At 40.7% G+C, this 11,963-nt stretch overlaps 1 protein-coding gene across 6 annotated transcripts in view; it reads right to left on the bottom strand.

Annotated features, from left to right (window-relative positions):
* Positions 1-1,044: 1,044 nt before the first annotated feature.
* Positions 1,045-11,963, bottom strand: part of LOC132825897 (receptor-type tyrosine-protein phosphatase alpha-like) — a 298,285-nt gene continuing 287,366 nt past the window's right edge. For all 6 annotated transcript variants that reach the window (XM_060841716.1, XM_060841555.1, XM_060841887.1 and 3 more), the window contains one exon: positions 1,045-3,004. In XM_060841716.1, coding sequence (XP_060697699.1) covers positions 2,930-3,004 — 75 coding nt within the window. In that variant the 3' untranslated portion in view covers positions 1,045-2,929. The remainder of the gene's footprint in view (positions 3,005-11,963) is intronic.

Raw genomic sequence — 11,963 nt, 5'->3', positions numbered from 1 at the left:
TGACACAAAAATTGATACATTAGAGGGATATTGCATTGCACTGACTGAGCCAAAGGAGTTTTTGAAATGTTAGATGAAATTTATCAATGTAAAATTGTGCCATTAGAGATGAAAAACACATCAGTAAGTTGTCGATGAATAATAAACAATATATTTAAAGAATTATGCAACTGTGTTATTTACAATGATTTGTGATCAGCCAATCATGGGAGGAATATTATTAACAGTTAAACAAGTTGTTTGATCAGTTACTAAGAGCCAGCTTGATTATAAATCTGGCTAAAAGTGAAATTGCCAAATCAGAAATAGCTTATTTGGGCCACACTGTGGAACAAGGCCTCGTAGCCCCTAGAACAGCAAAAGTAAGAGCACTATGGTATCAGAAATTCTGTCTTTAAGTTGAGGCATTAAACCAAGGCCCATCCGACTAAATGATCACAGAGCATTGTGATTTGGACCAATATTTAAATCTTACTTAATGTAAGACCATTAGATGACAAGAAAAAAGAACAGGAGTAAGTTGTTCTGCTCCACCATTTGTAGGATCATAACATTTCCTACCCCCTCCCACAAAATCATAAAAAAAATATCACATTGTTGTTGGTGGAGCTTGCTGTGCGTAAATTGGATATTGTATTCTTATGTTACAACAGTGCAGATAAATGGGATTAGTCATTTGGTTTTAGTTGATATGCATAGACATGGAGGGCCGAAGGGCCTCTTTCTATTTGTCTAGCTCTGTGAATGTGTCAACAGGAATGAACAACTTCAGCTTACATTTTGATGCCGTGTCAAATAATTTACTTAATGACAATGGATACGTATACAGTGTTTTACGTTTGATATAAATTGCTTACTTTTAACAGTATGAACAGCGTAACACCTGTGAAGTCGTGGAACAGCAGCATTTACTCGTCAAAATCTTAACCTTACACTTTGTGTTTCAAACACATTCAGAATGATGGTCAAAGAAAACTGGCCTTGTTTTGCAGTTTGCAACAAGTAGTTTATTCAAAACAAAAATGAAATAAACAGCCAAAGAACTTGTTTTGTAATGAGCACATTTATTCCAATTATAGCTTTAGCTTAGCCATTGTCCCAAAATACCAAAGTTTTAAGAGTCAGGGATTCAGTCAATGTCTATTTACATTAGTGCGATCAGTGATAGCAGAATTACTGAAAATAGTAAGCTGACATTTAATCCATTCAACATATAGTAAATTAGCATAGTCTATCCACTGAATGCACTATGGCGAACTTGGTAAACAGCTGTGTCATGTTTTCAAATATGCCATGATCAAAACTCAAATAACTTAATGGGACTATGCACCATATGTCATACAGGTCAGAGTACAAGCTGGCATAAGCTATGTCTTCCAAATATTGACCCAACTTGGCTTCACCTCAATTACCTGGCAATGAGTGCTCCTAAACTACTAAAAGATAAACTTAAAAATAAACTTAAAAAAATCCACCAAATTTTTTCCTTATCATAAAAAAATAAATACAGGTTAAGAAACTGCAGTTATTTGTACATTTTAAGAAAAAATATAATTGTTAGGAGCGAATGATAAATCAAAGACATTTACATTTAAAACTAGTTTTTTTTAAAAAATGATCAATTTTAAACTGTGAAGTTTTTTTAAGCCACAACTTGAATAATTAAGTTTTGGTCCAAAACTAGATACATAAACATGATGTTTTAATCATTGAATTTAATTGGTCTTTTTCCCTCCCTGTGCAAGCTACTAACATTAAGCTCCACCTTTGCACAAAGGCTTTGTGAATAAGGGAAAAGTTGGAAAATGAGGCAGTTGTGTCTAAAAGAAAGTGATGGTAAATCCCAGGCAAATCTTTCACATTTTAGAAACGTTCAGATTATTCACTTACTTTCTTATTGAGACAGAAGCATAAACAAGTAGATTTTAAGAACAAACATAACAGATAATTCAATATCCTTCAAGTTGCAGCTCGTATGTACAGTACACAGTAGCTATGGTTAAAGAATGTTCTTTTGCATTGTCCTATCAAGATTGTATTTCCAAACTTATTACGTCGAAGCCCACACATCTTGTAACTTGTATAGAACTTTATAACAAGTTCCATGTATCTTTAGTACAGGAGAAAATAAAATGGTTTGAGATATGTTCTAACTTTACAAGACCAAAGTCTTGTGAAGAACCAGGACATTGTAGATTTTGGCTTATGTGAAAAATAATGCAGGTAGTATATCCAGTACATTTTAGTTCAGCCTGTGCAGGCTCGCAAAACAAAAAAGCTTTTCTTAAAAGCAGTATTTTTCTTATTGTATTCTCTTTACAGGTCTGCATTTCTACAATATAGTAGCATAGGTAAGCATTTCTGAAGGCATTTTGCCTTTCTACAAATCTCAATAATGGAAAGTACTGCTTCTACTTCAAATCTGATAAATAAAATGACACAACATTGGAAATATAAAGTCTACAATTACAAACTTGTTAATTGCCTGAGAAAGAGATGGTCCAAGTGAAAGGTGTCAGATTTAAATGGTACTGATCAATTATGACAGAAGGGTATTTTAAACTTGATTATTTAACAAAGTTGAAATAAAACAGAACACTGGCGATGACCATTTGATTCAGGGGCAGCAACTCATAAAGCCACAGATTTTGTGGTTATATGACTTAACTCTTATCTTGTTTATCCCTTGAATTCAATGAATACCCTTCCAAGCAGCTACTAAATAAATTTGATCAACATCAATCTGAACATCAGCCTACGTTACTCAATAAAACTGCTGAAATTAGACTAATATGCTAAACATCTGCTACATATAAAATTTTTAGCCAATATGAAGCTCATGGTACCAACCTCTCAAATCAATAAGATATGTACACAGGTTTGGGTGTATTAACAAATACAATATTACAAAATATTACGAAAGCATTTTTCACTTGAAGTTGGCATAATCCGAAAATGCATCAATGTATTCTTGCACGACCTTGTAGCAAAATTCATACTGTTCCTGAGGAAAACAAGAATAAGTTCCTGTTACATTACACGATAATTGATTGCAACACCATTAGGCATTTCATTTTTAAAAAATCATGAATCACAAAGAAAATATCCAAATGGGGAAGAGTTTTGTAATACTAACCCCTTGTCATGCCCACAAAGCATAAAGAGAGATTATTTTTCTTTAAAGCTACACTCTTATGTTTGATTGTTAAAATAGTCTCTTACTGGATTTAAAGTAGCTACTTTCAACATAGAATGGGCTAATGGTTGCTTCTGGAAATTCCCAGTAATTAACAGAGCAAAAGTCAACTCAGCATTTTCTGGAATGTCACATGTCCCTTTGCATATCTTAGCCAATCTTGAACAGAGGAAATCATTGAAACTCATTACAGCTGAAGTGGTGATAATTGTTGTTTCCTATAACACCCAACAGTTTTGAAGACATCAAAAGAAACATGTCCATCTGTCACTTGATTGAAATGTTTTGCCTTTTGAACAGTTTTAATTGTACAGCCTGAACTCTTTTCTAAGTCTGTGTTTTAACACTGAAACAGAAAGCAAACAGCAGCAGGCTGCACTAAAGCCTGCCTCTAATTTTGACCTCTTGAAACATGATTTCTGTGAAAAATCTGTTTTTAGCCTGACATGTGAACAAATTCTCAGTCAGCAATAATAATACTGCCTCATTTTCAAATGCATGCACCTATATTGGACATTCATGCAATCGACTCTGATTCACATGAATTTTTGATTTTTTGTGGTGATGGCGGTGGTCAGCGGCTCAGTTGTTAGCACTGCTGCCTCACAACGCCAGGGTTCCAGGTTTCATTTCACACTCAGGCGACTGTGTGGAGTTTACACGTTCTCTCTGCACCTGCGTGGGTTTTTGCCAGGTGCTCTGCTTTCCAAAGACAGTCCAAGGACATGCAAGTTAGGTGGATTGACCATGCTAAATTGCACAGTGTTCAGAGGGGTGATAGGATTACAGTGATAGAGTGTGGAAAATGGGTCTGGATAGGATACTTTTCGGAGGGTCAGGTTGGACCCATTGGGCTGAATGGTCTGTTTCCATACTGTAAGAATTCTATGGAATTGCTCTGGGATGTTTCTGGGAGACTTACAATGAAGCAGGCAAGATTTTACTCAAGTAGTGAAGGTTCCTTTGGGGTTGTTTCAGGTTTACTGGTCTAGCCAGGGGCAACTCAGGACCTCTTTTATCACATTGTTAGGAGCAGAAACTTAACATCAACTGAAGATGGCAGGTTTTTCCAAGCTGTCAGTCTAGTTACAGGGCTGGAAACTGCAGAATAACAGTGACCCCACACAGTGATGGACATCAAGGTATCAAGGAGAATGCAAGGGAGGTTCAAAATTGAATCAATCTCAGAAGGCTGAGTGTTTGGGCATTGTTCTATTTAAGTGGGCTGAGCTCCACTGAATAATCCACTGCTCTTGTCAAAACGCCTTTGGCTCTGATGGACTCTTAAGAAGCTGCAAACTGACAAAGGGAATGGGAAAGTAATCTTCAAGTTAGTTGCCTGTCTCCATTCGATGGGCAGTTGAGCTACTGAAAAACTTCCACGGCAGTAGTGTGAAAAAGTAAAAGTTGCCACAGTCCCATTAGAGACAGAGAGAGAGACAGAGAGAGAGAGAGAGAGAGAGAGAGAGAGAGACGCACAGCTGGGGCTGAATTAAACTTTAGGGTCAACAGCCTCACGCAAAGGTAAGGTTGGCATGGTCAGGTCTTCATGGTGACATCGGCCAATGCAGAGACTGATACCTCGCTGTTGTCGTCATTCCACATTTCAAACCAACCATCCAGCCAAATGAGCTGACTGTATCCCACAGAATGCAGCTTACAGTAGGAAAATATCAATTATCTCTGCTGCCTTCAGCCCTGCCACCCAGGGATTGCTAAAATTTTATCTTGTAAGTAATCTTACTTCTCTCACATTTAGGAAGTTTCTTATGTTAGCTTAAATTCTACAACCCAATTGTTCAAAATATTGTTGGAGTACAATGCCTAAGCAAAAGAAAATCAATCTTCAAAAATATACTGGACTTGTGTACACTGCAATTTATTTTGACACCAGATAGATATTGCAATCAAGTTCAGCTTTAAATTTGCAATATCAATTGCCAGATCATGAAACAGAGATTGGAACTCTATATTGTTCTTCAACTGCTTATTGGAAATTGGTCTCACATGATTATAACACCATAGACATAGTAGCTGAAATTAGACCATTCAGCCCATTAAGTTTGCTCCGCCATTCAATCTTGGCTGATTAGTTTCTCAACCTCATTTTCCTGCTTTCTCCCTGTAACCCTTGATCCCGTTGACAATCAAAAACTTATCTATCTTCACCTTAAATACACTCAATGACCTGGCCTCCACAGCCTTCTTTGGCAGTGAATTCCTTAGATTGACTACTCTCTAGCTGAAGAGGTTTCTCCTTATGTCCGTTCTAAAAGGTCTTCCTTTTTCTCTAAGGCTGTGTCCTTGGATGTCTCCTACCAATGAAAACACCTTCCCAACATCTACGCTACCCAGGACATTCAGTATTTTGTAAGTTTCAACTAGATCCTCCCTCCACTCCATTGAGTATAGACCCAGAGTCCTTAAATGTTCTTCATACGTTAAGCTTTTCTTTCCTGGGACCATTCTCGTGAACCTCTTTTGAACCCGCTCAAGTGCCAGTACATCCTTCCTGAGATATGGGGTCCAAAACTGTGCACAATATTCCAAATCTGGCCTGACCAGAGCCTCAGAGGTTTAGAAGTCTATCCCTGCTTTTATATCCAAGTCCCCTCAAAATAAATGTCAACATTGCATTTGCCTTCCTTACTACTGACTCCACTTGTAAGTTTACCTTGAGAGAATCCAGTACGAGAACTCCCAACTAGAACTAGAACTTTGCACTTCAGACTTCTGAATTTTCTCCCCATTTAGAAAATAGTCCATGCTCCTATTCCTCTTACTAAAGGGCATGACCTCACACTTTCCACCTTGTACTCTATCTGTCACTTCTTTGCCCACCCTTCTAACCTGTCCAAATCCTTCTGCAACCTCCGCACCTCTTCAATGCCACCTATTCCTTTACCTATCTTTGTATCATCTGCAAACCTAGCCAGAATGCCCTCAGTTTCTTCATCTAGATCGTTAATGTATAAAGTGAAAAACTGAACCTTGTGGAACACCACTTTTCACCGGCTGCCACTCTGAGAAGGATCCTTTTATCCCCACTCTCTGCTTTCTGCTAGACAGCCAAGCTTTATCCATGCTAGCACCTTGCTGGTTACACCAGGGGCCCTCATCTTATTCAGCAGCCTCCAGTGCAGCCCCTTGTTAAAGGCCTTTTTGACATCCATTGGCTGCCTTTGGTACAACCTGCTTGTTATTTCCTCAAAGAATTCTAGCAGATTTATCAGGCATGACCGCCCCTTGGTGAAACCATGCTGACTTGGGCCTATTTTGCCATATACTTAAAAGTATTCAGAAATCTCAACCCTCACAATAGACTCCAAAATCTCACCTACGATTGAGGGTAAGCTAATCAGCCTGTAATTTTCTGTCTTTTGCCTTACTCCCTGTTTTTTTTAGCGATGTTCCAGTCCTCTGGGATCCTCTCTGACTCTACCAAGTCCTGAAAGAACAACACTAATGTATCCACTATCTCTTCAGCTGTCTCCTTTAGAATTCTGGGTTGTAGTCCATCTGGTCCAGGTGATTTATCCACCTTAAGGCCATTCAGTTTTTCTAGCATCTTCTCCACCATACTCAGCTCTGTCCAAACTCTCTTGAATCTTTGGAATATTACTTGTGTCTTCCACCGTGAAGACTAACATGAAATAATTATTCAGTTCCTCATTCCACGTTCCTCACTACGATCTCTCCAGCATCATTTTCAAGTGGTCCAATGTCCACTTTTGCCTGTCTTTTGCCCTCTATATATCGAATTAAACTCTTACAGCCTTCCTTTGTATTACTGGCTAGCTTACCCTCATAATTAATCTTCTCCCTCTCTATTTCTTTTTTTGTTGCCCTCTATTAGTGTTTGTTAGCTTCCCAATTCTCTGGTTTCCCACTTCCCTTTATATGCTTTTTTTTTTCTTTTACGTTATCCGTGACTTTCCTAGTCAATCACGGTTGCTTTATCATCCCTGTACCATGCTTCTTTTTCCGAGGGAAGGGCCATTGCTGTGTCTCCTGAATTACTCACAGAAACTCCTGCCATTGCTGTTCCACTGTCTTTCCTGCCAGACTCCTCTCCTAGTCAGTTCTGTCCAGCTCCTCCTTCATGCCTCTGCAGTTGCCTTTATTCAGCTGTAATACCGTTACCTCTGATTCCACCTTCTCCCTTTCAATTTGTAGAGTAAATTGATCATATTACGGTCATTGTCTCCTGAGGCTTCTTTCACCTTAAGCTCCCTTATCAAGTCTGCCTCATTGCACAACACTAAATCCAGTATTTCCTATTCCCTAGTGGGCCAGACCACAAGCTGCTCCATAAGCACCATCTGTGTTCGACCATTCAAATGAATTACTTCAGGAGAAGGATGCCAGGGAGAAGTAAATATTTCTTAGAGTTCAAGCTGCATTTTGGAAGGTTGAATTTGAATGTATAATACAGGGTTAAAGGCAGGAGTCTTGGCAGTGTGGAGGAACAGAGGGATCTTGGGGTCCATGTCCAACAGATCCCTCAAAGTCGCCACCCAAGTTGATGGGGTTGTTAAGAAGGAGTATGCTGTATTGGCTTTCATTAGCAGGGGGATTGAGTGTAAGAGCTGCGAGGTTATGCTGCAGCTCTATTGATCCCTGGTGAGACCACACTTGGAATATTGTGTTCCGTTCTGGTTGCCTCATTACAGGATGTGGAAGCTTTAGAAAGGGTGCAGAGAGATTTAGCAGGATGCTGCCTGAACTGGAGGGCATGTCTTCTGAAGAAATGTTGATGGAGCTAAGGCTTTCCTCACTGCAGAGGAGGAGGATGAGAGGTGTCTTGATCGAAGTGTACAAGATGATGAGAGGCATAGCCAGAACGAGTAGTTAAAGACTTTTTGCCAGGGTAGAAATGGCTATCACAAGGGGGTGTAATTTTAAGGTTATTGGAGGAAGGTTTAGGGGAAATGACAGAGGTCAGTTCTTCACCTGAGACTGGTGAGTACATGAATGCACTGCCAGTGGTGGTAGTCGAATCAGATACCTTAGGGACATTTAAGCAACTTTTGGATATGCACATGGATGATAATAAAAGTATGTAGGCTAGTTTGATCTTACAGATTAGATTAGATTCCCTGCAGTGTGGAAACAGGCCCTTCGTCCCAACAAGTCCACACCGGCCCTCCGAAGAGCAACCCACCCAAACCTGTTCTTCTACATTCACCCCTGACTCATGCACCTAACACTACGGACAATTTAGCATGGCCAATTCACCTAACCTGCTCATCTTTGGACTGTGGGAGGAAACCGGAGCACCCGAAGGAAACCCACGCAGACACGGGGAGAATGTGCAAACTCTATACAGACAGTTGCCCAAGGCGGGAATTGAACCCAGGTCCCTGGTGCTGTGAGGCAGCAGTGCTGTGCCACTCCTAACAGTAGGATAACAGGTTGGCACAATATCAGGGGTTGAAGGGCCTGTACTGTGCTCTACTGTTCTATGTTTAAAAAGCCATCTCATAGACATTCCACTAATTCCTTTTCTTGCAACCCATTACCAATCTGATTTTCCCAGTCCATCTGCATATTGAAATCCCCCACGATCACTGTAACTTTACCTTTCTTACATACCATTTCTATCGCCTGGTGCATTTTGCACCCCAGCTCCTGACTACTGCTTGGAGGCCTGTATATAACTCCAACTATCACCTTTGCAGTTCCTCAATTCTTATCACAGATTCTCCATCAGCTGAACCTACTTTGTTTCTTACTATTGATTTATTTGCATTTCTTACTAATAAGGCAACCCTCCCCACCTATCTTTTTGATAAGATGGATATTCAGCTCCCAATCCTGATCCCCTTGTACCTACGTCATACCTGCCAATTTTGATCTGTGCCACAAGCTCAATTACCTTTCTCATTATACTGCGTGTATTCACATATAACACCATCAGGTCCTGTATTAACCATCCCTGCTTCTCACTGTTATTCATTTGTCCAGTGTTCTTGATTGCTCCTTTCCTATCATATCTTAATATTTCCACGCAGGTGAACTCACACCTATAGATGTTATCCTGCTGCTTTGTTTCTCACTGGGAGATGTTTTATCCTTTCTTTCATCCCTACTTTCTAGCTTAAAGTCCTGTTGACCAGCCTATTTACCCTTTTTGCTGGAACATTGATCCCAGCTCAGTTCAGCTGGAGCCCCTCCCAGCGTTACAGATAGAGTCATAGAGATGTCCAGTATGATAAAACAGACCCTTTGGTCCACCTTGTTCATGCCGAACAGATATCCTAAAGTAATCCAGCACTTGGCTCTAAACCCATACCGGTCTAAACACTTCCTATTCAAAAATCCATCCCGATGTCTTTTAAATTATATTGTAAGTATACCCCCTCCACCACTTCATTTGGCAGCTGATTCCATACATGCACTTTTTCTGTGTGAAGAAGTTGCCCTTTAGGTCCCTTTTAAATTCTTCCCCTCTCACCTTAAACCTATGCCCTCTAGGTCTGGACTCACTTAACCCAGAGAAAATACATTGTCTATTTACCCTAAACATGCCCCTCATGATTTTATAAACCTCTATAAGATCACCTCTCAGCCTCTGACACTCCAGGGAAAACATCCCCAGCCTATTCAACCTCTCCCTGTAGCTCAAACCCATCAATCCTAGCAACATCATTGTAAATCTTTTCTGAACCCTTTTAAATTTCACAATATCGTTCCAATAGGAGGGAGACCAGAATTACACACAATATTCCAAAAATTGCATTATCAATGTCCCATACAGCTGCAACATGACCTCTCAACTCATGTATTCAATGCTCTGAACAAAAAAGGAAAGCACACCAAACACTTCTTCACTATCCTCCGCTCCACTTTCAAGGAACTATGAACTTGCACTCTAAGGTCTCTTTGTTCAGCAACACTCCCCAGGAACTTACCATTAAGTGTATAAGTCCTGCCCTGATCTGCCTTTCCAAAATGCAGCACCTCACATTATCTAAATTAAACTCCATCTGCTACTCCTTGGTCCATTTGCCCATAAGATCAAGATCCCATTTGACTCTCAGGTAACATTCTTCGCTGTCCACTATGCCTCTAATTTTGACATCATCTGCAAACTTACTAACCATACCTCCTATGTTCATATCTAAATCATTTATATAAATACATTAAGGACACATGGGCGGCATGGTGGCACAGTGGTTAGCACTGCTGCCTCACAGCGCCAGGGACCTGGGTTCAATTCCCGCCTCAGGCGACTGACTATGTGGGGTTTGCACGTTCTCTCCGTGTCTGCGTGGGTTTCCTCCGGGTGCTCCGGTTTCCTTCCACAGTCCAAAGATGTGCGGGTCAGGTGAATTGGCTATGCTAAATTGCCCGTAGTGTTAGGTAAGGGGTAAATGTAGGGGTATGGGTGGGTTGCGCTTCGGCGGGTCGGTGTGGACTTGTTGGGCCAAAGGGCCTGTTTCCACACTGTAAGTAATCTAAGTAATCTAAAAAATAAATAGGGAGAGAATAGAGTCCCTCAAAGGTGGCCTATGTGTGGAGCCGCAGGAGATGGGAGAAGATCCTAAACGAGTACTTTCCATCCGTGTTTACTGTTGAAAAGGAAATGGAAGATATAGACTGTAGGGAAATAGATGGACATCTTGAAAAATGTCCATATTACAGAGGAGGAAGTGCTGGATGTCTTGAAACGGATAAAAGTAGATCCGATCAGATGGTCCAATGGGTTGAAAAGTGGCAGATGGAATTTAATTTAAATAAATGCGAGGTGCTGCATTTTGGGAAAGCAAATCTTAGCAGGACTTCTACACTTAATGGTAAGATCCTAGTGAGTATTACTGAACAAAGAGACCTTGGAATGCAGGTTCATAGCTCCTTGAAAAGGTAGGATAGTGAAGGCGGCGTTTGGTGTGCTTACCTTTATTGGTGAGAGTACTGAGTACAGGAGTTGGGAGGTCATGTTGCGGCTGTACAGACATTGGTTAGGGTCAAGATAGAGTGGTGCTGGAAAAGCACAGTAGGTCAGGCAGCACCACTCTAATCTAGACTCTGATTTCCAGCATCTGCAGTCCTCACTTTTGCCTACGACATTAGTTAGGCCACTGTTGGAATATTGCATGCAATTCTGGTCTCCTTCCTATCGGAAAGATGTTGCGTAACTTGAAAGGGTTCAGAAAAGATTTACAAGGATGTTGCCAGGGTTGGATGATTTGGACTATAGGGTGAGGCTGAATAGGTTAGGGCTATTTTCCCTGGAGCATTGGAGGCTGAGGGGAGATGTCACAGAGGTTTATACAATCATGAGGGCATGGATAGGGTAAATAGACAAGGTCTTTTCCCTAGGGTGGGGGAGTCCAGAACTAGAGGGCACAGGTTTAGGGTGAGAGGGGAAAAGATATAAAAGAGACCTAAGGGGCAATGTTTTCACATGGAGGGTGGTTCGTGTGTGGAATGGACTGCCAGAGGAAGTGGTGGAGGTTAGTACAATTGCAACACTTATTGGGCATTTGGATGGGTATATGAATAGGAAGGGTTTAGAGGGATATGGGCCGGGTGCTGACTAGATTGGGTTGGCATGGATGAGTTGGACCGAAGGGTATGTTTCCATGCTGTACATGTCTATGATGAAAAGCAATGGACATAACACCGATCCTTGTGGCATACCATTGGTCACAGGCCTCCAGTGTGAAAAGTAACCCTCTACTACAATCCTCTTCTTCTACCTTTGAGCCAGTTCTGTATCCAAAAGGCTAGTATTCCATGTGATCGAACCTTGCTAACCAGT

This window comes from Hemiscyllium ocellatum, chromosome 1 (assembly GCF_020745735.1).
Source record: "Hemiscyllium ocellatum isolate sHemOce1 chromosome 1, sHemOce1.pat.X.cur, whole genome shotgun sequence".
In the NCBI taxonomy this organism is placed as follows: domain Eukaryota; kingdom Metazoa; phylum Chordata; class Chondrichthyes; order Orectolobiformes; family Hemiscylliidae; genus Hemiscyllium; species Hemiscyllium ocellatum.
The sequence above is the reverse complement of the archived record's forward strand: the minus strand, read 5'-3'. Positions and strand labels throughout refer to the sequence as shown.